The following is a 24,832-nucleotide window of genomic DNA, read 5'->3' as shown; positions in this document are numbered from 1 at the left end:
GAAGTGAATAGAAATGATATGATTTTAATGTTTTTTTTTTTAAACAGAAAAGGGCGAGAAAGATATGCTCTTGTTATGTGGGGCCGGGAGTATTAAATAAAAGAAGGGATTAAGGAAAAAAAAAAAAAAAATAATTCTTTGGGAAGGGTTTGGAAGTTATTTTAAAATAAAAAAAAAAAAAGAGGGAAAAAAGGAAAAAAAAAAAGGGGAAAAAAAAAAAAAAAAAAAAAAAAAAAAAAAAAAAGTAAAAAAAATCCAAAGGGCACTAGACAGAGGGTAACACCAGATAGTCTAGAAGATAGTCAGATAGATGGATGGGATTGATAGATAAGACTGCGATAAACGAAGTCACAACGAAGGACACGGTGAAAAGAGGCAGATGATGATAGATAGATAGTATAGTAACACTCATGTAGTGGATACAACAGAAGAGAGAACGAGGCGTACCTTATCTCTGCGAAAGAGTGCAAGGGTTGCGTTGAGATCCACGGTCAAGATCAATCAATCAATCAATCATATGATACCAAGGTTTGTGTCTGATGGTCTTTCGACACGAGAATAATTGACCTATACTCGGTAACCTAGTAGTTGATAGATGATATGCTGATGATACCAGGATGGAGGGAGGAGATGGGGAACAATAATTAATGCATGCAGGAAATCCTTGGATCTGGGATCTTGACTCCACAGCAACTCCAGGATTATGGGGAGACAATTGCGGAGAGAACCACACAAAACATGCACAAAGCCACAAGAGTTAGTAATGAAAACAAAGCAGAAGGAGAAGAAGCAGAATAAGCAGAAGATGATGATGTCTTGGGTCGTACTCTCAGTAAATGAGATTGATTAGTGTACTCTTTACTGGAGGATGTAATATGGGGAAACGGAACAGCCTCCATCAATATGATCAACAGAGTTTTCAGTGACAACCACGCGACGGATGGCAATTGAAACAGTGACAGATGAGATGGAGTCGCGTGCTTAGCGCAGGGATGACTTTCTTTGCAGTTGTATCAAATTAGTCTCGCTTAGACTGATGCTTAACAACAATCTTGTTACTTGATGCTAACAGTAGGTAGCATGGTGGCTTGCTTGCCTGACCTTATTGTTATTTGACCCACTGTCACCATTAAATAGAAAAGGTTGCTCCTCTTAATATAACATGCGAGATTGAATTGAATCAATACTACAGTACTACATTGGTCTTGAAGAATAAAGATAAGCAAAGCCAACAGGCTGACAGGCGAAGGCTGACCCAGTAAGAGCGTAAGGAACGTAGGTATTCTATTCTATTATCTGCGTATCTCTCTTGTGTGGATAACTGCCTGTGAAGCTCAAGCAGCTAGGTTCCTCCTAATAATAATGGATCGAGTTCGACCCAGAAGAATCGAAAAAAGAGCAAGGTGACGGTTACATCGGCCGCTTGCATCTATGCGACTGTACGGATGCGGGAGGCCAGTGAGAGTCTCTCGTTGGTCCAAGGCCAACTTGAGGTAGTACCGGGGCACAAGTCATGGACTAAAGTAGTATCAGTCAGGTAATCAATTCTGCTACTAAGGTAAGGTACTGACCGAGGAATTGGTCGAACGATAACAGCTCTACTGATGGAATATGACTTTTGGGAATCAATAGATGCCTCATATAATAGGTACTGAGAATGAAAAGGCCCATGCAGTCAGACAATTATCTGGTTACTTTGCTCCACAGTCTGGAGAGTAAGGTATGTGGTGGTATGGTATGGTATTACCATGTGGCGGTCATCGCTTGTAATGTGTATGTCATTTATTGTATTCATTACAAGCTCTGTATGTAACGAAGCGAAATCGGTTTCAACATTACCATCCTTGTGGCTTACATAATATCCTTCCCAGTGTGATATCTATCAATCCCATGATGATCATCACCTCAGACAGAAGAGGCAAGCCTATTATCATCCATTCAACTTGTCTGTTGATAAGTCCTCATTATTAGGTAAAGGATAACCATGCCTCAAATCCTCAAATGACCATGTATGTCGCATCCACGTGGAGTTCGAAATCGGCTTTCCGTAGCAGCAGTTGGCAGAGGTCGTACGAGGATTTCCATCCACCACCTTTTCCGACGTCACATCTCATAACGGTTTTCTTTTGAATCTTCTGCCCCTCCGTAGGTATCGCCCTTTGATGTCACCATCATGTAGCCAGGTACTATCGTTATTGTCCCTCGTTTCGCATGTTGCCTCCCATGGAATGGAATGCAACAAACTCTATTCATACACATCCATGTGAGTTTTCATCCTGATTCTTATCTAGATCCGCAGGAATCAAAAGTTCCCTACCTATATCCATAACTCTCCTCGTTCCCGCGATCAAATTCATCCTCACTGCTTGTCTTGTCCCTTCTCATTATAAGCGGATCATCTCCAGGTGGTACATCATAGGTGTAGGAAACGAAAAGAGTCGGACCCGGACCCATCATCATGCCAGGCAAAACAACGTCTTCTCCGCGTATCACCAAATTCACCAACTGTCGCATCGTCAAGGATTCCGAGCTTGTTGAACAGGATGTCTGGATCGATTCTCTGTCGGGCAAGATTCTCAAAGATCAGGAAGCTTTCTACGGATTACACCTTTCGCCAGATGAGGTCATCGACCTCGGCGGGCGTATTCTCGCTCCGGGATTGATCGATGTCCAGCTGAACGGCGCCCAGGGCTTTGACTTCTCTGTACCTCAAGCGTCCAAGGAGGAATACGATGAGGGTTTGCGCATGGTGAACAAGGGCCTTGGCAGGACCGGAGTGACTTCATATTTGCCTACTGTTGTCAGCTCAACCCCAGAGGTTTACTGGAAAGTATGACGACTCCGGCCCCCGCCGGAAATTGACAGATCTGACAAAATACTCGTCCAGGTACTGCCTTCTTTGGGCCCTTCGGGCAGCCACCATCGTCCCGAAGACGGCGCGGAATCGTTAGGAGCCCATGTAGAAGGGCCTTTCATCAGCCCAAACCGCAATGGCATTCATAAGACAGAAGTGCTACGGGCTGCCCGGAATTTCGAAGATCTAGAGGAGTGTTATGGAAAGGAGAATCTGACCGGAAGCTCCAAGTCGGTCAAGATGATCACAGCCGCGCCCGAGGTGGGCAACATGGTATCGAACATCCCCGCATTGACCTCGGCGGGCATCATCTACTCGATCGGTCACTCGGATGCGACATACGAACAAGCGCTCGCAGCGACCTCAGCAGGAGCCACTATGATCACCCATTTGTTCAATGCGATGCGGCCCTTCTACCACCGGAACCCGGGCATCTTCGGCCTGCTGGGCCAGAGCGAACGCCGCAAGCCCTTCTACGGCATCATCGCCGACGGCATCCATCTCCACCCGACCTCGATCAAGATCGCATACAACGCCCACCCGGACGGGCTCGTCCTCGTGACCGATGCAATGAAGCTCTGCGGCCTTCCCGACGGGGTCTATGACTGGACGAACGGGGAGCGCATCGTCAAGACGGGAGCCCGATTGACCCTGGAGGGATCCGACAAGATTGCAGGTAGTTCGGCCACCCTGATCGAGTGCGTCAACAACTTCCGCCGCTGGTCTGGCGCCTCTACAGCCGAGGCCATCAACGCGGCCACGGCGACACCGGCGCGCTTGCTGGGGTTACAAGGTGTCAAGGGTTCCTTGGACAGCGGCGCCGATGCGGACCTTGTCGTGCTGAGCGAGGAGGATAATCCCTACTCGCCCACGCTAACTGTCTGCCAGGTGTGGAAACGGGGAGTCAAGATCCATGACACCGACAAGGGAGTGACGTCTATGACTACAGTATAAAGCAGACACACTGGCATATTACTTTCTCCTTTTTTTTCTCTCTCTCTCTCTCCCCACTTTCTTTTCTGGTTATTGCTCCGAATGCTGTGCACACTTCACCTCCAAATAGCATGCATACTTTGGCTCCCCAATCTTTGTCTTTCTGTTTTCCAGCGTTCACCTGTATCCGTTTGAGAGGTTTCGACGTTTTATCTTACGCTATAGGCCCAAGGGCCTTCTGTCCTTTTTAGCCCCGTGCAGCAAGAACAACTATAGACGTATGAGGATAAAGATATTGGTGAGACTTTCAACTAGATATACAGTCAATGCATCATTAGACTCGTTTGTCGGTTCCTCTAGAAATCTATTAGAGTGCTGGTATTTGGGATAATTCTTGTCTAGGTATTTCTATTTTGTCACCTTCTTTTGCGGTATGTACAGCATATTTTTACTACCTGTATAGATTGTTGTATGGAGCCAATATTCAAAAAAAAAGGTAGCCAACATCTGTACACGAAAAAAACCATCACGCAATCCAGGCCAACACCATGCTAAAGAGCATCAAATTGGAACTTCCTTCTTCTGCGCGCTTTTTTTAACCCCAATGATCCGTATACCAACACGTCACCAAACTTTGCACCACTCATGATCCCGCATGAAGTCAGTCGCTCTTTGGAGCATTATTGATGGGCAAGACAGACACATCAATAAAAGATAGGAGTGCTTTACCGACTAGGGGCATGTTGCAAAGCCCCGCACACCCCAAGTCCCAAAAAAACGCATAAGCAAACAAACCCGCAAGCTTGAAAAACGAGGGGGTTCTACAGCTTGGGCTGCTCCCGGCTCCAGCCTGCCTCTTCAGCGATCAGCTCGGCAGCGCGTTCTCCGATAGCCAGCACAGTCAGCATTGGGTTGATGGTAGTCATCTCAGGGAAGACTCCAGCGTCCGCAATACGGACTTTCTTCAGACCACGAATTTTGAGCTGGTGGTCAACAACAGCCATCGGATCGCGAGAAACATCTCCCATCTTGGTGGTACCAGCAGGGTGGTAAACTGTGTGAGCCACACGGCGACCGTACTCTGACAATTCCTCATCAGTCTGGACCTGAGGTCCGGGCGCCACCTCACGCTTAATCCAATCCTTGAACGGAGCCTGCTGGGCAATCTGGCGCGCGGCCTTGAGACCAGCCACGATTGTCGCGGCGTCGTAGCCCTCGGGGTCAGTGAAGTAGCGGAAATCCAAAGCCGGCTTCACGGAGGGGTCTGCCGAGGTCAGGTAGAGACGACCACGAGAGCGGGGCCGAGGAATATTGGGTGTCATGCAAAAGGCATCAACAGGGGTTTCATAGCCTAGACGGGCCGTGTTGAGGCAGAAGGGAATCTGGTAGCAATGCATCATGATATCTGCGGCACGGCCGTCAGAGCCAGCCGCATTGGGAATTTCGCGCCGGAGGAAGATGCCAGCATCCGAATCCATGGTAGTCTGATTGGGGGGCACAGGACGGTTGAGCTCCCAAATGATAATACTCTCCGGGTGATCGAGGAGATTTTCACCAACGCCAGGCAGATCCTTGACGACCGGAATCCCAAGAGAACTCAGCTGCTGACGGGGACCCAGGCCGGAGAGGAGCATCAATCTTGGGGTGTCGACAGCACCAGCACACAGAATAGTTTCCTTCTTGGCTCGCAAGGCGTGCTTGACACCGGATTGCAGAGTCACGTCAACACCGGTGACAGTGTCTCCTTCGACATTCACGCGAGACACCCACGCGTTGGTAAGGATGGTCAGGTTTGGGCGCTTCTCCTCACCGCGCAGAATAGGGTGGATGTATGCCACACTAGCACTGCTGCGACGGCCATCATCTGGATTGTACGAGACGGAGAAGAAACCAACACCCTCCGTCAGCTCACCCTTGGAACGGATTTCCTTATTGAAATCGTGGATAATGGGAATGTTCATGGCAGTCGAGCAAGACTGCACCCAGTCCTTGCACAGCTGGTTTCTGTGACGGCTGTGGACGGGCTGGACAGTGTTTCGCAGGTTGTCGAGGACGCGAGTAAAAGTTTCAAAAGACCAGCCCTTGCAACCCTGCTCCTCCCATCTTCTGCAGTCATACTCGAAGGGACGGAAGGAAATAAGAGTGTTGTGGCTGGAGCAACCACCCAAGACCTTGGCACGAGAGTGACGGATATGGCTGTTGCCTGGAGAATGAAAAGAGGTTCAGTAACTGACGAAATTGCTAACTAGTCCGCAAGGACATGAGGATAGAACAGGGAATGAGAATGAACACACCCATGGGCTGCTCCGTGGTTGGATAGTCGTAGTCCAGCTCGCCTCCCAGGAGGTTGAGCCATTCCCTCAGGTTAAGGACTCTATCATCCATGAAGTCACTGGGACCACCCTCAATGATCAAGATTCGCTTATTGGGCAAGTACTGAGCCAGCCGACTGGCAATGACACAGCCGGCCGTGCCACCGCCGACGATGACATAGTCGTAGCTATTGACGTCGGATGCAGGGAAATCGTTTGTGGTGGCCATATTGAATGATAGTGATGGAATGATTCAAGGGTTCTTCTACTGGTGCGGAGAACAAAACCGGGGTAAACTGGTGAGGAAATAAGAGGAGATCCAGCACCTCTGGAGCCTGTCAAGAGAGAAGGGACTAGGTAAAGAGGGCGGAGGGGGGAATAAGACCGTTTAGAAAGAGAAAGGTAAAATAGTGTAGTATTATTATAACGGAATTCTGATAGATTTTAAATTAAAGGACGGAATTAGGTTGGAGACATGGGCCTCAGGTGTTGAGGCGGCCATCATCCGTTCGCCGCCAATCTTTTTCCTCTTCCCTAACGATTCCCCACCACAAGAAAGGTACCGAAAGGAGGATCAGCCAATGATGAAGACAAGATTCTTCTTATCCCGAGAAGAAGGCAGGCCATATTAGATAATGAAAACATGGGTTAATAATATGGCCTGATACTGGTTCGGATTGAACAATCATCTTCCGCTTCGATGGTTGATCAACCGCACCTAGAGGTAATGTATCTACCTTACTTACAACATCGATCTGCAGGCTGACTGAAGGCTGTACAGACACTTCTGAGAGTTCCCTATCCGTACTGGAGTAGGCATCTCATCATCGGTCGCGTTCCTTCCCATATTTCAAGCACGACTGTACTCACGAGTTGTGATCTTTGATCAGACAAAAAAAGCCCTCGACGTCATCAAAGCGACTCCACAGCCCACACGAGGGCTTTGAGACTAAGACGACGCCACGATCCACGAACTCACACTAAGACAGTCACACTAATTCATTAACGGTTTGAACATCCATCGGAGACTCGTCACTGAGTTGAATCCTGGATACTATTACCCGCTTGGTATATGTTAAGGACGGCACTATTTGTGCATGTATTCTTTTTCCTGACAGATCCTTATTTACTGGAGAACTCTGCTAACTATGTCCTGATGGAGTAATAAAATGCAAGAAGGTTCGCTTCATAAGACGGACGCTGTTTGTGAATATCGGTCTTGTCCCGTGTTTCCTATTGGAGGCCATGCCTTAATTTCCCCATCCCCAGCCTTGGCCCTGGAGCGTCTTTTTAGCTTTTGATGCTGTTTGACCATCGCGTGGCTAGTCTTAGACCATCAAAACTTGGTTTCATTGCGCAGTAATCCGTGCGGCCCCAGGAGGGGATTGGTTCGTGGATTTTCCTCCTCAAGACTTCAGTGCAGTATCTCTCAGAGGACAGATGTCGGCTGGGATGGTGCTACTAGTAGTAGAAGGTTTGATCAGCACTGAGACAGAAGACACCGTCTTCGGATGCTCGGAAGGAAAAATCAACCGCGGTCTCAAGTCACAGGCCTTCTGTTGACCATGGACCCAACTAGGCTGCAGGTGGTTCAGTGGGCGTAGCCACAGCGGAGCCTGTCCTCGTCGAATCAAGAGGGGGCGGAATCATGAGGCGGTGTGATTCAAATATGAAAGCATAACCAGATAATGAGGCCTAAGTATCCGCACCTATCTGTGGAGGAGTACGGATTACTCTGAGCAACCTGTCAGCTACACACAGAACAAAGTATCTATCCTTATTATTATATTTCAAGATTTACTTCGCGGCTACCCTGTACAAATTTCTAGCCACCCTCTCCTCAACCACAAAGAAAATGACGGACCTCCCTTTCCCTCCTCGTCACCCATATTACGACGGCAGAATCCAGTCGGCGTCTTCTGGCCGGACTTTTCGCACTGTTAACCCTTCTGACAATACTCCACTCGCTGAAATCCATGTTGCTTCACATTCTGATATAGATGCGGCCATTGCAGCTGCTGACCGCGCGTTCCCCTCATGGTCACAAACCCCTCCTATTGCTCGTGCGCGCATTCTACAAAAGGCTGCGGCCTTGCTACGGCAGAGAAATGACGAAATCGCGCGTCTCGAAACTCTAGATTCCGGCAAAGCCTATACAGAGACAAGCACAGTCGACGTCGTGACTGGTGCAGATGTGCTGGAATATTACGCCAACCTGGTAGGAGGAGGCGGTCTCAATGGCGAGACGACACAGTTGAGAGAAGATGCCTGGGTCTTCACAAAGAAGGCTCCGCTGGGAGTTTGCGCCGGCATTGGCGCATGGAATTATCCTCTCCAGATGTAAGTACTTCATTCATTGTTCTTGTCCAGACGGACCGAGCAGAACCTATCATATCTGCTTGTCTCTCTTTTCTCGGCTGGGCTTAGCAACTGACACATGTGACACAGTGCTCTCTGGAAATCAGCACCGTGTCTTGCGGCTGGAAATATCATGGTCTACAAGCCCAGTGAATATACGCCCCTTCATGCACAGATCCTGGCTGAGGTCTACCGGGAAGCTGGACTTCCCCCTGGGGTCTTCAATGTTGTCTATGGCGCTGGGGATGTGGGTGCTTATTTGACCGCTCACCCCCTGATCGCCAAGGTCAGCTTCACGGGCCAGGTGTCAACAGGAATGAAGGTGGCCGGCTCGGCCGCCGGACAAATGAAGTATGTAACGATGGAGCTAGGAGGCAAGAGCCCATTGCTCATCCTCCCTGATGCGGACCTTGAGAATGCAGTAAATGGAGCCATGATGGCCAATTTCTTTAGTACAGGCCAGGTTTGCACTAATGGTACTCGGGTGTTCGTCCCAAGAAGCATGAAGTCGGCTTTTGAGAAGGCTCTTCTGGGCAAAATGCAATATATCCGCCCCGGGCCTTTGTTTGACAATGCAACCAACTTCGGACCCTTGAGTTCTGCCCTTCACCTCGAAAAGGTAACCTCGTATATTCGTCATGGCATTGAGACGGACAAGGCAACGCTCCTCTATGGCGGGCTGGGAAAGCCCCCACTTCCAAAAGAATTGGAGAATGGGTTCTGGGTGCGGCCAACTATCTTCACAGACTGCACTGATTCCATGCGGATTGTTCAGGAAGAGATTTTTGGGCCAGTCATGTCGATTCTCTACTATGATACAGTCGAGGAAGCCGTTCGGCGTGCGAACACCACTGAGCTTGGCCTTGCGGCAGGTGTCTTTACGCGAGACCTGAATATGGCGCATCGCATCATCGACCAGCTCCAAGCAGGCATTACATGGGTCAACTCCTGGGGTGAAAGCCCTGCCGAGATGGCTGTGGGTGGCTGGAAGAAGAGTGGTGTTGGCGTCGAGAACGGCCGCAGAGGTATCGAAGCTTGGGTGAGGAACAAGAGTACCCTGGTGGATATGAGCGGACAGGTTGCTACTGTCTTTGCGAAATTGTGATCCAAAATGTACAAATGGTACAAATTTTCCATTCAAGGAGCCATTGTATCAAGTATATTGGTCAACAAGAACTGTATCATCCTCATCGCAGACATTGAAAACCAATTTTGGAGCAAAGTTCAAACAAATTCATTCTGATCCCAAATTCCCCGGTGTTGTTGTTCCTTCGCCTTCCATCTATAAGGTGCCTCGATACAGGCAACTTATCTTTGTACTCGAACTTAGCGTTGCAACATCAATAGATTTGTGGGATATATAAAAACTCACTGACAGAGCAAGAACGCCAACTGAGACGATTATCAAGATCCGACTCTATACGCAGTAACTAGTTGCTATGCCAAGCGGGACAAAAACCATCTATGAAGAAAGCAAGATCGGCCTATAAGACAAAACACATTCAAAAATATGACAAACAGTCCTCAGCAACGGCGCACCGCAAACAAGTCTGCTGCATGTTCGACTTAAGTCCTTGCAACCTTCAAAAAATTGCAAATACTCTCACCAAGTTGTTCAGCATGATTGTTCCCAATACAATGTAGCAATCTGAGTTACGAAGCTTGCGACTCCTTTCAGTGGGATACGACTCTCGCGCCCATCCGGTCGAACATCATGTCGGCTTTGAGCGTTGAGTCCAACCCGCCAATGGCAGAGTCTACCATTCGAGAAGACATGCTGTCTGGTGTCAGTTCGTCTTCCTCTACAGAGTTCTGGAACTCCGTGTTGATCCTCAGATGCTTCGGAACTTTGGGAGGTGTCGACGCGGGGGTGGGCTGCTGCTGCAATTTGCTTGCCCCCAATGGAGCAGGCACATAGGCCCTCGGTCGGTAGACAAGTGGCGGGCCTTGCGTACGAGCGTCTGTTCCAGCCTGCTCAATTGACTCGAAATAACGGACTGTCTTGACCTTCAACTCCAAGGTAGCATCGCGGTCGCACACAATTAGTGGGTGTTGATGCAACTGCAGTGCTGACAGTGTCCACATGTGATTAACACCGCCCTCGAGGCCCTTCTCCAACGCAAGAGCTTTGTGAGCGCCCGTTGCCACTATGACCACTTCCCTGGCCTCCATTATAGTCTGAATGCCAACCGTCAAAGCCATCCGGGGAACTTTGTCAACATCATTGCCGAAAAATCGAGAGTTTGCAAGGATTGTATCGTACGCCAACGTCTTCACCCGGGTTCGACTGCTCAACGAGGATCCCGGCTCATTGAAGGCAATATGCCCATCGGGTCCGACGCCGCCTAAGAAAAGCTCGATGCCGCCATAGCCGGCGATGCGGGCTTCGAAGGAAGCACATTCGGCGGCCAGATCTGGGGCGTTGCCATCCAGGATGTTGATATTTTGAGGTGGAATGTCGACGTGCGAGAAAAAGTGCTTGTACATGAAGCTGTGATAGGATTCGGGGTGGTCACGAGGTAAACCCACATACTCATCCTGAATTGATCAGCATGTGCCAGCATACAAGAGTCGTGAAAATACCATATTGAATGTCACGACATTCTTGAAAGATATTTCACCCGCCCGGTGGCGTTGCACAAGGATTTTGTATATAATCTCCGGGCTGCTGCCAGTGGGAAGACCCAGTACGAAAGGGCGATCCTGAGTGGGCTTGAAAGTCCTGATACGGCCTATCGAGTAGCAGAAAAAAAAAAAGTGTTAGAGATGTAAGTAAGCAAGCCACATCGACAAGCCGTGGAGCATTGACTTCTGATAAAGGTAGAGCGTACTGATGATATAGTCGGCGATATATTCCGACGCCTGCTGAGCGTTCTCCCTGATAATCACTCTCCTACAGACGTGTCAGAACGTAAAGAGAAAGCTTCTTTTTCTTCATCTCCCATCTTGAAAACGCCTCTTGAGATCGATGAAAATGGTAGCAGAAGTAGAAGGCATACTTACATGATGTTTGTTGTACCCGTGGTCGTACGTCACTCCTCCAGAAAAGCTAAGCCGATAAGGCTGATAAGGTCGTAGTATGAGCTGGCTATGACAGGAAAGACTTCGTTCGCCGGCCAGGGAAGTAGAATGAATCGACTATCGCGTGGTGTGAATATTTGATAAAAAGAAGGTATGTCTAACTTTGACAAAAGAAGGGTGCTGATAAAGTGGTAGTTATGATATACCAAGATCGGTGTTAGGCCGTCTGCTATTATGGATGGGTTCCAATGTTCGCCCCCATTGTCCATGGATCTGTTGCAACTCACCCTGTCAGCAGTCAAGCCATGGAATCTGGATTGGCTGGTGGAGTATGACAGGGTGATACCTCCCACAACCGATAGATATTATCGTAGGTGCAGTATGGACTACTACTACTTCCGAGTACCGTGCAACTCGTACAATATGAGGTATGATTGTACTTATTCCTCGTCCTGAACTGATGACACTTGCCTACTCAGCATGGTCATGATAGCAAAGCTCCTAGAATCATTGTTTCGATTTATTGTTGAACTTCCATCCAAACCATCTAAAAATTTCTTCCCGTTTGCTTTGTATGAGAAGAGAGTCCGTGGTTCAACTGCTGCAGATGACGCATCACCAAACATCCATCGAGGGTGATGTCAACGCCTCAAGAGAAGCATCCAATCGGGAAGAGGAATGAGGAAATGTGAATACTCTTTGTTCATCAATAAGAGAAAAGATATGGTAAAGTCGGTTTGGACGGAAAGGTTCCATCTGGCTGGCGATCAACCTGACGTTACAAGAAGAGGTGGCAGACGAAACAGGTGACCTTGGATGGGCGTCATAGCAGACTCGATCTGAAAGAGATAATGATAATATGTTTCTCTACTGATATGTATTAGGTAGGTACTCTTTAACGAACGACTCCACTGTTGCATTCGGCAGAATCGGGAAACCCGGGGAAGAGTGCAACCCTCTCTGGCCTGGCTGTGGCGTTGCGTTGCATGGAGTTTCATTCATGAAATAGTCTGGCTTGTCTGTAACAGACTGAATCACACATACGCCTGTGATGTTCTGTATTGTAAAGCATAGGTAATGTATGTTACAGCTTCGAATCATGGATGGAATGGATGACTGTAAACTAAGCCTTACTAAGGTATGGATCTCCTACTCTCACGTGATGAGACAGACCTCTTAGTCATAGAACCTCGCCAAGTGTCCCATCATGTCACACGAGTTTCAATCAAGGGGAAATAACGGGCATTCAATGGTTTCCCTCCTTTCCTCAAATGATTGTCTAGGAAACTGCAGACCGTCTTTGCCGATGTCCCTGTCAGACAAGACTGTACTTACATTGTGCAGTTCACTGGTAATCCTTGGAGGAACTCACACCGAGGGCCCCATCCCCATCTTCTCTGCTAGGCTATCTCCATCATCCGGCCCGCAGTGGTTTAGGCCGACGGATTACCGAGCCCGCTAATCATAGTAATCAATAATCATCGTTGTACCTTATCGACCGACCTAGGTAAGGTAACTAACTAAAGCGCTTCGGCTACTAGGTTGTTTACCTGGTCCTGACATTACCACCAGCTCGCGCGCCTTTGGGGCCAGCCAGTTGGATTTTAGCATCAGGAGCTTAATTCAATTGCCGTTTCTGGTTACTCCCAGTCGGCTTCAGACGTCGTTTGCGGTTATCGTGGCAGAACACCACACCCATTTCCATCAACAGCACTCTGGAATCTCCTCCTGGACAGGTCATCTCACTCTCCACTCCTTTCAGCTTCGCACTTGCATTCCTCAACCCAGGGCCCTGATGGCCCCGAAAGAGGATATGCTGCCCCCTGGCTGGGAGGATCTAGACAGGTAGGAATTAAATGTCTCGGCATTTGTTTGTTGTTTTCCTTCCTCTTAACTGTTCCTCCGACTGTATTCCGTGGTCTACATTTGGTCCCTCAAGCACAATTTATTACATTTTCTCTGGGCCTTCCGTTTTACTTCTCTGTCCGTACAGTTTGCTTGACGACTGAACAATGGCTGACTGGTTGGTATTCCCCCTTGCGTCTTGTTTACAGGCAGATGGGGCAGCTCTTTATGATGGGCTTCGATGGAACGTCAGTCAACCCTCAAATTCGCTCTCTTATCGAAAATTACCATCTGGGCTCAGTTCTGTTGACAGCCAAGAACTTAAAATGTATTGTCACTATTATTCTCCTCTACCCTTCGAGCACCTCTTTATTGACCACTTATCAAAGAGATTCCACCTTCCGTTTGCTAACAAACCGAATCGCGAGCAGCTGCGGAAGAGGCAACGCGACTGGTCCTTGAGCTACAAACAATCGCCCGAGATGCTGGCCATCCAGTGCCTTTACTTATCGCCTTAGATCAGGAAAACGGCGGCGTGAATAGCCTGTATGATGAAATTTACATTCGACAGTTTCCCAGCGCAATGGGAATCGCAGCAACTGGTTCAAAGTCACTGGCTCATGATGTCGCTTTCGCTACGGCCCAAGAGCTCAAAGCCGTAGGGGTCAACTGGATCCTCGGCCCTGTACTAGACGTGTTGACTAACGTACGAACTCAGCCTTTGGGGGTTCGCACTACCGGCGATGATCCCCAGGAGGTGTCGCAATATGGCGTCGAGTTCATGAAAGGCTACAAGAAAGCAGGATTGGTGACATGTGGCAAACATTTTCCGTCCTATGGTAACCTTGAATTCCTCGGGTCTCAAACAGACGTTCCCATCATCACCGAATCATTGGAACAGCTCAGCTTGACCGCGCTGGTCCCATTCCGCAATGCCATAGTCCACGGTTTAGACTCGATGATGGTGGGAGGTGTCTCTATGTCGTCTGCCGGTGTAAATGTCATGCATGCTTGTTTAAGTGAGCAGGTTGTCGATGACTTGCTGCGGAAAGATCTGAAATTCAATGGTGTCGTGGTTTCTGAATGCCTAGAGATGGAGGCTCTCACTCACAATATTGGTGTCGGCGGCGGAACCGTCATGGCGAAGAATGCAGGCTGTGATATCATCCTCTTGTGCAGATCCTTTCCGGTGCAACAGGAGGCGATCAACGGGTTGAAGCTTGGGGTGGAGAACGGCATAATTGGTCGGGCTCGAATAGAGCAATCTTTGCGCCGGGTTTTGAAGTTGAAGGCGAAATGCACCTCCTGGGAGCAAGCCCTGAGCCCGCCTGGGCTGCCGTCTCTCATGCAGATGCAACCATCTCATACCAGCCTCTCCAAGAGGGCGTATAACAGCTCTATTTCAGTTGTACGTGATAAGCAGAATCTGCTTCCGCTGTCCAACATCATCGAGCCTAGTGAGGAATTGCTGCTTTTGACTCCGTTAGTCAAGCCATTGCCCGCATCTGCAGTCTCTCGTTCGGTGACGGAGCACCCGAATCTTTCTCTCGACCCGATTGCATCAGATAGAACCGCCTCTGTGCTGAGTGGTGAGAGTGTCTTCAAGGAACTGGGCCGTTCTCTCTCACGTCAAAGAAGCGGTCGCGTCCTACATACGTCTTATACGGCGAATGGCGTCCGACCAATTCACGAGAATTTGATAGATCGGGCTAGTGCCGTCATTGTCGTCACTGCGGATGCAAACAGGAACCTATACCAGCATGGCTTTACAAAACATGTCTCTCTGATCTGTAGGTCTCAGTTCACTCCATCGGGAGAGCCGCGAGAGAAGCCTATGATTGTCATCGCCGCTAGTTCCCCATATGATTTTGCCATGGACACGTCCATTGGTACCTATGTCTGCACTTACGATTTCACAGAGACGGCTTTGGAGGCGTTGGTCAAAGTTCTCTATGGGGAATTGACACCAAAAGGCTCATTGCCGGGTTCTATCAGCCGCAGCCAGAAGCTCCATCAAGCGCGGCAGCACTGGCTTGTAGAAAACTGGAATGAAGAGAGAGATGCCCACTCTTTGGACTCTTTACTTGACGCAGTCAGAGCGGATTGCGCGCAGGGTCAGCGTTCTGAGCTGCTAGGTGTGACATCCAGCAGCTTCTTATTACGAAGAGAAGAGATTGACGAGGCGCATTTTGTTGTACGAAACAGCAGTACACAGGCTTTATACGGATTTTGCTCGACTTATTTCTTCAGGTCGACGGGCACAGGCGTTATTGGATCGCTGATTGTTGATCCTACAAGACGGAAATTGTCGATTGGGAACTCGCTGCACAACCGCGCGATCCGAACACTTCTTCAGCGAAAGGGGATGAGGAGGTTTCAGCTTGGTTCCCGACTTCCAGGCATATATCTAGGCATTCCGTCTTCTAATCCAGTGGAGCGTAAGAGGTTACGCCAGTGGTTTGCGAACCTGGGCTGGAACACTGCCCTTTCGCGGCCTGTTTGCAGTGTGGTGCTGCGAAATCTTCCAACGTGGACGCCACCTGATGGGATCGTACAGGGATTGAAAAATGCCGATGTCTCTTACGACCTTGTTCATGGATGGGATTACGCGGAGCCTATCCTTGATCACATCAAGACGAATTCTCGACAAGGTCTGATTGATATATACAGGATCGCTTTGGGAGGAGCACCAAACTGTGGCATAATCAGGGCCACGCGGCCGAGCGACGGAGCAATTTTGGGCACTGTGGTGATATACAACGGACGGGCGCCCTTGGCAGAGTACATGCCTGCGCTGAAAGCTACACAATCGTCGAGTGGGGGCATATCGTCCCCAGTCATCTCTCCGTCTGTTGGCGAGTATGCTTCTGTGATGCAGGGGCTCATATTACTGGGCATCAAGCAAATTCGGAAACAAGGTGCAGAGGCCGTTGTCATTGACTGCGTAAGTTCATTTTTTATCCAGTGTTCAAGTATACCGTTTGTTCTCCCGGCACACGGGTTAAGTTTGCCCTCGAACTGCAGTATGTTAACACTTTAATCTTTACAGGTTGATGGTGACAGCAATTTCGATTGCCTGTCTGGAATGGGCTTCAGCATGCTGCATAGCTTCGAGGAAGTGAACTGTGATGCAGCAACCTGGACTATGATGCCACCGTCGTGAACTGAGTCAAGTCTTTTCCCGCCTCTTGACTATCCCCGCTCTCTTTACTATGACTTTGACGATATCCCCTTTGCTTCATCTTTTCGCATTTATCCACTATTGGACATTTTCTTGTCTCATTGATATCGATTGCATGGTCCTATCCTTGTCGAAGGTTATTCTCTTTCTGCAAGAGTTGTGGCGGCGGTCTGGCTAATCCCGTACACGACTCACGGGGACTCTTTCGTCTTCTTCTATGTCTATATGTATATATTCTCACTTCTTCTGTCATTTTCCTACTATTTTCGCCGTCGTATCGATTGCCCCGTTGTCCGACAAATTGACCTTGACATGATGCCGAGTAACTTGATCAGCAGTGTGGAGAAAGAATGTATATATCACCAAGGGCCTGTCGAAGAGGTTGCCGGAAGCAATTTCAGAGCAGAATAGGGAACTGTATAAGATGCGTCATCTAGAAGGTCAAGAGAAGCCAGTGGAAAGCACTTGTACGTTGCGCTCACACCTTAGAAGGATCGACATGAAGTGACTCAGATGGACAAATTCTGCACCTTCTAGCTTCTGAATGTCAATGGCGTTGAGATAGTGCAATTTTCCAGGCACATCCACTGCCCAAGCCACCGAATGAGATCTAGAAACCAGGTTTGTGGAAAGGAGAGATGAAGACCATGATTTGGAACGTTTCAGTTCCATTGCGATGGCAGGGGATTGATTCAGAGGATGTCCCTGTTAAAGCCCATATGCATGTAAGGTGAGCTCTGTCCCCTTCTCACTGCCTTGCAAACGAGTCTTAAGACACCCAGAAAAGCTCCTCCTGAATCACAGTCTAGCACAGGACCTTGTCTACCTTTTGCTCCAGCTGGCTGTCGGACCGTGATTGACTTTATGTTTACGAGATCTTGAATGATTTACTGCTCAAACCTCAAGGAGGAAGCCATTTTCCCGCCCAAGGGCCTACTTCTTTCCTACTTCTTTTCGTCCGTTCGGTTTTTTTGAAAAGTAACATCTGATGTCTTCTCGGGGCCGAGGAACAGCTCCTCCTGACGGGCGGAAATTGAGGCATTTCATGCAGTCAAAGACCGGTAGACGGAAATTCTAGCCGAATCCGGTCGTGCTTTCTCGACGGTTCAGACATTCCTTTCCGCCTGAAAGCCGCCGACGTTATCTTCGCAAGATCAAGGACAGGAAAATGACCGTGGTCTGTAGACGTTTCGGGGGGGGTTCAATGATAACCTGACGGCTAGAATGATGATTAAATCGCGAAGGAAGTGGGAAACTTGTTGTTTTCGGAGATTCAGGCTTGGTCGGGATTGAGATGTACCCGGCTGCTTGCGGTTGTACACTCATGCCATAATATACATAGTAACTTGCTTGTTTGACGTTTGCGGAGCCCTTGGAATTTTTGAAAGCAATGCGCTGTCACACAGGGGCAATGAGGACTAGGCATTGAGTCTTAACCAAGACCATACATATCATGGCTAAAACCGCTCTTGAAACATAGAGCAGAGCAGAGCAGAGCACATGAGTGATTTTGCCAGTGGACTATTCCTTAGGCTACCACCATCATGACGGGAGATCACAACCGAACCACTGATTTCCTTAGCACCAGACTAAGAAAATCCTGCAGATCCTCGGAAAGTTTCACTGTTTCACTTCAGTTCCACTGGGCCAAGAAATCGACTAGTAGAGAGGTACTAGTCCAGAAGGAAATCATTGATAGCCTCGTGTAGTTGAAATACCCGCCATACGAAGTAGTACATGGATTTCCTTTCTCCTTCGGTAGATCCCGTCCAAAAGAGAGGCATATCTACCTTACCTAGTCCAAGACTTTGCAGTCTGTACTATGATCCACTCCAAGGATGATGACATGATCAGGAGTGGTAATGGCGATTTCTCACTGCATGATTTTATTTAGAGTATGGATTTTATCTATGATTGGTTGTGCAATCATGCTCTGGTCTCTGGCAAGAGGTTAGCCCGAATCTGGATAATGCAGACATTGATGGCTGTAGCTAATGTTATATGAAGGGGAAAATAGTTCAAAGTTTAAATCCCCCTCCTTGAGCAATAATCCCTAGGCCCAGTGAACTATTTTGCTTGTGATAGCACCACTCGGTCATATCCGAGTCTATGGAGTCTACTGTACTTGAGATGGTGACAATTGTTATGTAAAATGCCTGATATCAATGCCTGATATCGAATGATAGCGATACACAGTACTGTGAGGCAGATAAGAAGAAAGCGGATTGCCCGGACTGAGGCAAGCTGGGTACTAACAGCACCCGGTAGACTGCAGATTGCGGAAAGGCTGCTCGAGGGAGGAGGGGGGAAGGTGAAAAGATGTGCTGATTCTAGAAATTTACTACAACAGGCAATAATCATCTGATGATCCCAGTGGCGAAGTCTACTGCTTCTATGTACACATTAACAAGGAGTAATCCATATCAACATGCATCATCCATGCATAAGAAGAAAATTTGTTCATAAATACTAGTAAGTTCTAAACGTACAGAGCAGATACTCGGTACTGTACTCCCCTTTGAAATTTCTTAAACTTTGAGGACGGGAATGGCCGACAGAGTTGAATGAAGGCCCTTAGGTTGTGGGCTTGTGGCTAATCCGGCAACCGTCGCCTTGTCTGATCTGAGACACAAAGCTGAACCCAGCCAATTAAAATAGTAGTTGGTTGAACTCTGATTTTGGCCCCCATCATTTCGAGCTCAACATATTGGATATAATAATACAGACTACAGAGGATGTACCGACTACTTAGGTACTTCTCATCAAAGTATATGTTGAGGATAAGTAATGGCACAGGTATGGTAAAAAAAGGAGTGTTCTGTTGAAGTAAAAAAAATAAAATAAAAAAAAGCCTCAGAGGCTAAAGCTTTCTTGGACCCAAGTGTCAACTGCATTCGTCCTAGATGAAGCTGGACCCTGAACGACTGTCAGAGACTTTGTCTGCATACAGTTACCAAAGTAGTCTGGACAGTACTCTACCACGGGGGTTAGGAGTTAGGAAGGGGGACAGGCTGCAATCCTGACTACCTAAGTAGTACCTACTCCGTACATAGTACCTAATTCCTGATTTGTCTTATCACCTGCACTGGCCACTTAGATTTCTCAGGGCTGTGGATAACAATAATAGGCACTAAGATTGCAAATCCACATTGGTCGAGTTATCTTCCAGCTTAAAGGTTAATCGTCATGATAGAGGACTTAGACAATATGTTGAGTGAAAGGCCCGGTTAGTCTCCCAGACTCTTTAAAAACAAATCCTCACTACTGTGTGGTTGTGCACACTTCTGACCTGCTCATCATCATAGCAGGAACTTAGAACAAAATCCATCAGCACTTGCTATCCTTTCCCCGGGTTTGAGAGGAGGTTATTCCTATTCAGGTATGGTGTGGTTAGGCCTGAGACCGCGTCTCCAAATGTGGCAGGTCCTTAAAAGTGCCAAGCTGGGGTAATTTTGCGCTAATTTCATTGATAACAGCCCATGGTACAAAGTACAGTACAACTTTCATACCAGTGTCATGCATACCTTAAGTAGTTGGTATTAAACAACATTATTCACTGTTCATGGTGGATGAATAAAAGCTAAAGGAATGTGAGGACTGAGTAATCATGTCTGTTCGCAGTGAGATTATCACATGGCTGAAACTTCAAATCCTTTCTTTGAATTGTCTCCTCTTCTTGTGTCATTCAGCCTTTCTGATATGGGGGTCTAGTACAGCAGTACCTTACCTTAGCTCCGGTCATTGTATTTATGTTCATATCGGGGTTATATTATTCTCCGACGCCTACTCCGTACTATAATTCTCGCTACTCTGATGAACTGTATGATATCTATATCTCAAGTACGAAGAATGTTGCTGCTTTACTGCTGTCCGTCTATCATTGTACCAAGATAATTTACTGAGAAGTCGATACCTACCTTACGACGGAGTAAGAGAGTGTGGTCTATGGACTGACTACCCCACCAACTTTGTGACTATGAGGCTACATGCCAAACAAAGTCGGGGCTTGGGAGGCAGAACTTTGGAACGGATCGGTTGCGGACGCTAAAGAAGCCTGGAAGGAGCTAAAGACGCATCTTTCCTCATGATCTGGTGGTATCTGAATTCCCTCCCTGCAGCACCCCTGTTCTAGAAGGAAATGCTAAGAGTGAGGCGTCTACTCGCTCTAAGTCTATGGCGCAGATAAGAAGGTATGCTTGACAGGCATCGGCAATTTGAAGCAGGAAGGAAGGTGAGGAAAAATAGGTCAGAGAGGAAATTTAGCGAAATGATTATCTTCATTCTCTAATAATTTCAGATATCGAAAGAAAGAAAGGATCCTCTGTACTTCATTCATCTGTAAGAGCCCACTCATCCAGATGGCCTAGATAAATCCTTAATTAATACCCTCAATCCGGTCTCCACAATTAAATCCGAATTCAAGCAAGTCAACAGGCCGTCTCCGGCTGGGGTCTATCTACCTTACTCTTCTGGCCACCTCTGCAAGCAAATCACTTTCCATCATATCATTTTTCTACCTCACAAAAGTCATTATAATTATGCACATACGGAGCATTCTGTTTCCACTGTAGAGATCTGAGGCTACCTAGATACTTCAGTTCTTGCCTCTAATTACATTATTACTTACCTTCATACGGACTAGGTATGCAGTACCTTACAGAGTAAGGTACCTTAGGTAAGGTACCATTAGTAACTTGTTATTATTACGGTAAGTACGAACCGAGTACCGACTAGGTACCTACCTACTAGGTACCTTACTACTAGTACGGAGTATCTAGGTACCCATCTAGGTCTGATCCACTCTCGCTGAATTCAGCAACTTCAGCAATGCTTATGCATCCGCTCGCTGATGAATAAAATAAACCTTTGCCAACAGACCGACTTATGGTACAGAGTACAGAGTACAGACTAAGTTGCAGAGTCTGAGACTACAGTAATATCTAAGGTACTGGGTGAATTGGAGAGAGGATTGGATTGGAACTACTCCATTCGCTCCTCGTTCCCCACGCCAGTTCGGGTCGTTTTTCTGGCCTTCACATCCTCCATCCCCATTTCATCTTAATTACTATCTATTCCTTTCCTGGTCCTTTTCTCGTTCGGGCTGCTTTCAACAAATCCCGTTTCAATCCAGATCTCTTGATATCTCCTCCGACCTACTCTCTAGTTACTTGTCTTGCGCTTCCGGATCGCTCGTCTTGTAACTCTTGTTGTCTTTTGTGGACTTGCCGTTTTAAGTCTTGGGATCGCCTCCACCAACCAAGACACTAAACTAACTACTACTGCATTTACTACATATCTACATCTTACTACTTACTTGCAACAATCCTGCATACTTTACATTGTTATTAACATCATCATCACCATCATCATCATCATCACCTTCATTGTTCATCATTTGTATCATTCTTCCTACTGTTCTACCCTAACTATACCCAAAATCACCTCGGAGTTGGAAGCCAAAATAACTCACCTACCTTATTCCGGACCTCTCTATATTCTCACTCCTGCTTTCCTCTCTCATTGTTCATTCATTCTTGTCTCCCACTTTCTTTCCTACCCCTCCTGGCCTCTACTGTCTTCTTACGGACTGCTCGATCCACTGCACTATTCCATTTCCATCATCTTCGTCCTCTCCATGCTCGTTTCGCCTTAGGTCTTTCTTGCGTCCTCCGGACTGGTCACGATCGCCTCCTCCTCCATCCTCTCCCACTTCTACTTCTTTCCTCTTCACGCAACTACTTGACCTTTCTCCCTTCTCCTTGCATCCTCAAATCCATCGTCTCTTTCGTCATCACTGCATATATCAACGCCTTCGTTCCAGTCATACATTGCCCTCGCTATGGAGGGTTTCGATACCATGGCCATGCCATATCTGGCCAGTCCGTTGTCACTGGGCAATATCCAGGGCGCTGACTACCTTAATGCCATGCCTGGTATTGATATACCCGATCAACGCTCGAATTTCGACTCGGACACATTCGTTAGGTAAGTCCATCGTCGCCGTGCGCTTTACTGAAGCTTATCTCTCAATCGATCATTCTGACCATGCGCTATGGAACAGCGGCGAGGATATTCCCTTCACCCAGCACAGCTTGCCGAATACATTGAAACGCTTCTCTTCGGGGTACGACGATCCCTTCACGGAAATGGTGACCCCGTTCGACCCCGCACCCTCCGAACAACCCCCGGACTCGTCTATTGACCACAATAACAAGTTGCTGAGTTTCTCAATGCCCGCGTATAATTTTACTCTGCTTGATTATTCGTTGCGGAGGACATCTTTATCGTTGTCGGCTCAGTTACATGGCATGTTCTTCCTCGCAGAATCACCTTGGACCACATCCCCGACTGAAAACGTACCGCCTCAACAAGGGGCGGAGTTGACCTGCTACCGGCGCAACTTGTTCCAGATTACAGGCTCCGTGACCCTGCCACGCAGTCTACGGTACATCATGACCGAGCAGGGTGATCGTATACCTATTCTCGCGCAAGAACTCTGCGTTTCCGCCACCGAGTCGGTGGAGGGTAATTCGGTCAAAATCATCTCAGTGCCCTGGAAAACGCCCGCTGCCAATGGCAATCAACCGACTGATGACAATGGCGCTAGTAACAACAATACCAAAGTGGAAAAAGAACCACCGCCAGTTCCATTGGACATCATGGCGGGCCAAGACCTGGACACCGACTACGCGACCTTCCCAATTGCTTGGAAGCGGCTACAATTCCGTGTTGCGACGGCCAACAACGGGCGGAGGAAAGAGCTGCAACAGCATTTCGTTGTCCGACTGAAGGTTGTTGCGACTTTGTCCACTGGCGCCAAAATCCCGATCTGCGAGGTACATTCGGGACCTGTGATTGTGCGAGGCCGTAGTCCGCGCAATTTCCAATCTCGTAAGGACTTACCTCTAAGCAACAGCGCTGCCGCATCCAGAAAGAGCGCCCACGCTGCTGCTCTCAACCGCACCCCTACCAGTGATACCGAAGCCCGGCCCAGTTTGACCCCAGGCAAGGCGAAGTCCACGGCTAAAAGCACCTCGCCGGACACTTCGCTTCCTCAGCCTGCCATTGCAGCGCAGCGACAGTCGTCCCCTGACTGGACTCAGATACCTCACTCATCGGGAGGCGCGCTTTCTTCTACACCCCTACCTCAACCGTCAATTTATCCTCAGTCTAGTCCGGAATTTTCTCGCATGACGGACAGCCAAAGACGGTCCAGTGCTATGGCAGCACCCATCAACCTTTCCCTACTAGATGACGATACGGGTGGCGATGGTGTCAACTTGGTCGATTCAGCCAGGCCGGCCTCGTACACTAACGACGTCTCGCACAAGAGTCGCGAGATGGGCAGTTCTGCGCCGCCTACCAAAATGCGCAAACTCTCCCACGGAGTGTCCCAGGCGCAGTCACGAAGCACATCAACGTCGCTACCCCTGCTAAACACCGCGAGCCTGCAGCAACCCTTTGCATCGTCTCTTCCGTTTCCGAACGAGAGTGCTGATCTATTGTATGAGTATTTTCCTCTGGGCTTGGACGATTGGCAAGCACCGGTGGATGCAGTCTATCGTCCACATGTGGTGCATCACACCAATATGCCAGAAATGAAATTTGTCGCTGCGAGAGGGAGAAGCAAGCGGTATTTTGCTGCGGAAGATGTCTTTTAAGAGAACTCTTGTATGGAAATTCGGCAGGGTCCCATTAGTCTTACTATTCCGCAATGAGGTTCTTTGAAGAATCAGCGGCTATGAGTCCTACCTATATTGATCAACCTGCGATCCAGCATCTCCTTCAAAGACTCTGTATCCGACACTCCTCGCCCTCCCCCTATACCCGGGATCCTTCATTCTTTACCCCCGCATTCCTCCTTCTCCATCCTTTTCTCTCTATTTCTGGTGTTATTTATGCTGGCGCATCTCCTTCCAGACAGAATACACACGATTAACAGTGTGCGCATTGACTAGTCATATGTATGGGTATGGGCTACACTGCAATTGAAGGGGCAGTTCTGGCGTGAAGGAGTTATGATGACGGCGGAGTTCTTTTCCCACTTTGTCTCCTGTTCCTTTGATTTTTTTTTTTTTTTTTTTTTTTTTTTTTTTTTTTTTTTTTTTTTTTTTTTTTTTTTTTTTTTTTTTTTTTTTTTTTTTTTTTTTTTTTTCTTTTTTTTTTTTTTTTTTTTTTTTTCCCTTACTCTACAAAAAAACAAAATTTTGGTTTTTTATTTTTTTTTCCCAAAATGAACTTTAGATCTTTTTTCTTCTATTTCTTTTTTTCGTTTTTTTTTCTAATACTTAATCTGTCTTCTGAGTTATATGTTTAAAAAAATAAAAA

General features: G+C 47.8%; 6 protein-coding genes across 6 annotated transcripts; 4 read left to right on the top strand and 2 right to left on the bottom strand.

Annotated features, from left to right (window-relative positions):
- Positions 1–2,458: 2,458 nt before the first annotated feature.
- Positions 2,459–3,808, top strand: CDV56_103127 (N-acetylglucosamine-6-phosphate deacetylase; the record flags this gene model as incomplete). The annotated part of the gene is made up of 2 exons (XM_026756746.1): positions 2,459–2,830; positions 2,888–3,808. The coding sequence occupies 2 exons, from the start codon at positions 2,459–2,461 to the stop codon at positions 3,806–3,808; spliced, it is 1,293 nt and encodes a 430-aa protein (XP_026610220.1).
- An 800-nt stretch (positions 3,809–4,608) lies between these two features.
- Positions 4,609–6,328, bottom strand: CDV56_102834 (GMC family oxidoreductase; the record flags this gene model as incomplete). The annotated part of the gene is made up of 2 exons (XM_026756453.1): positions 4,609–5,990; positions 6,082–6,328. 2 exons carry the CDS (start codon positions 6,326–6,328, stop codon positions 4,609–4,611), a joined length of 1,629 nt encoding a protein of 542 aa, XP_026610219.1.
- A 1,626-nt stretch (positions 6,329–7,954) lies between these two features.
- CDV56_102417 (betaine aldehyde dehydrogenase) lies at positions 7,955–9,562 on the top strand (the record flags this gene model as incomplete). Its single annotated transcript, XM_026756036.1, has 2 exons — positions 7,955–8,439; positions 8,548–9,562. The coding sequence occupies 2 exons, from the start codon at positions 7,955–7,957 to the stop codon at positions 9,560–9,562; spliced, it is 1,500 nt and encodes a 499-aa protein (XP_026610218.1).
- A 569-nt stretch (positions 9,563–10,131) lies between these two features.
- GNPDA1 (putative glucosamine-6-phosphate deaminase) lies at positions 10,132–10,944 on the bottom strand (the record flags this gene model as incomplete). The annotated part of the gene is made up of 1 exon (XM_026755865.1): positions 10,132–10,944. One exon carries the CDS (start codon positions 10,942–10,944, stop codon positions 10,132–10,134), a length of 813 nt encoding a protein of 270 aa, XP_026610217.1.
- Positions 10,945–13,536: 2,592 nt separating this feature from the next.
- On the top strand, positions 13,537–16,486 carry CDV56_101473 (putative beta-N-acetylglucosaminidase; the record flags this gene model as incomplete). The annotated part of the gene is made up of 3 exons (XM_026755092.1): positions 13,537–13,651; positions 13,755–16,267; positions 16,373–16,486. 3 exons carry the CDS (start codon positions 13,537–13,539, stop codon positions 16,484–16,486), a joined length of 2,742 nt encoding a protein of 913 aa, XP_026610216.1.
- A 5,857-nt stretch (positions 16,487–22,343) lies between these two features.
- On the top strand, positions 22,344–24,165 carry CDV56_100218 (NDT80/PhoG-like DNA-binding family protein; the record flags this gene model as incomplete). Its single annotated transcript, XM_026753837.1, has 2 exons — positions 22,344–22,489; positions 22,566–24,165. The coding sequence occupies 2 exons, from the start codon at positions 22,344–22,346 to the stop codon at positions 24,163–24,165; spliced, it is 1,746 nt and encodes a 581-aa protein (XP_026610215.1).
- Between the last annotated feature and the right edge of the window lie 667 nt (positions 24,166–24,832).

This window comes from Aspergillus thermomutatus (assembly GCF_002237265.1).
Source record: "Aspergillus thermomutatus strain HMR AF 39 chromosome Unknown NODE_342, whole genome shotgun sequence".
Lineage (NCBI taxonomy): Eukaryota > Fungi > Ascomycota > Eurotiomycetes > Eurotiales > Aspergillaceae > Aspergillus > Aspergillus thermomutatus.
This window is presented reverse-complemented; position numbering and strand designations above follow the sequence as displayed.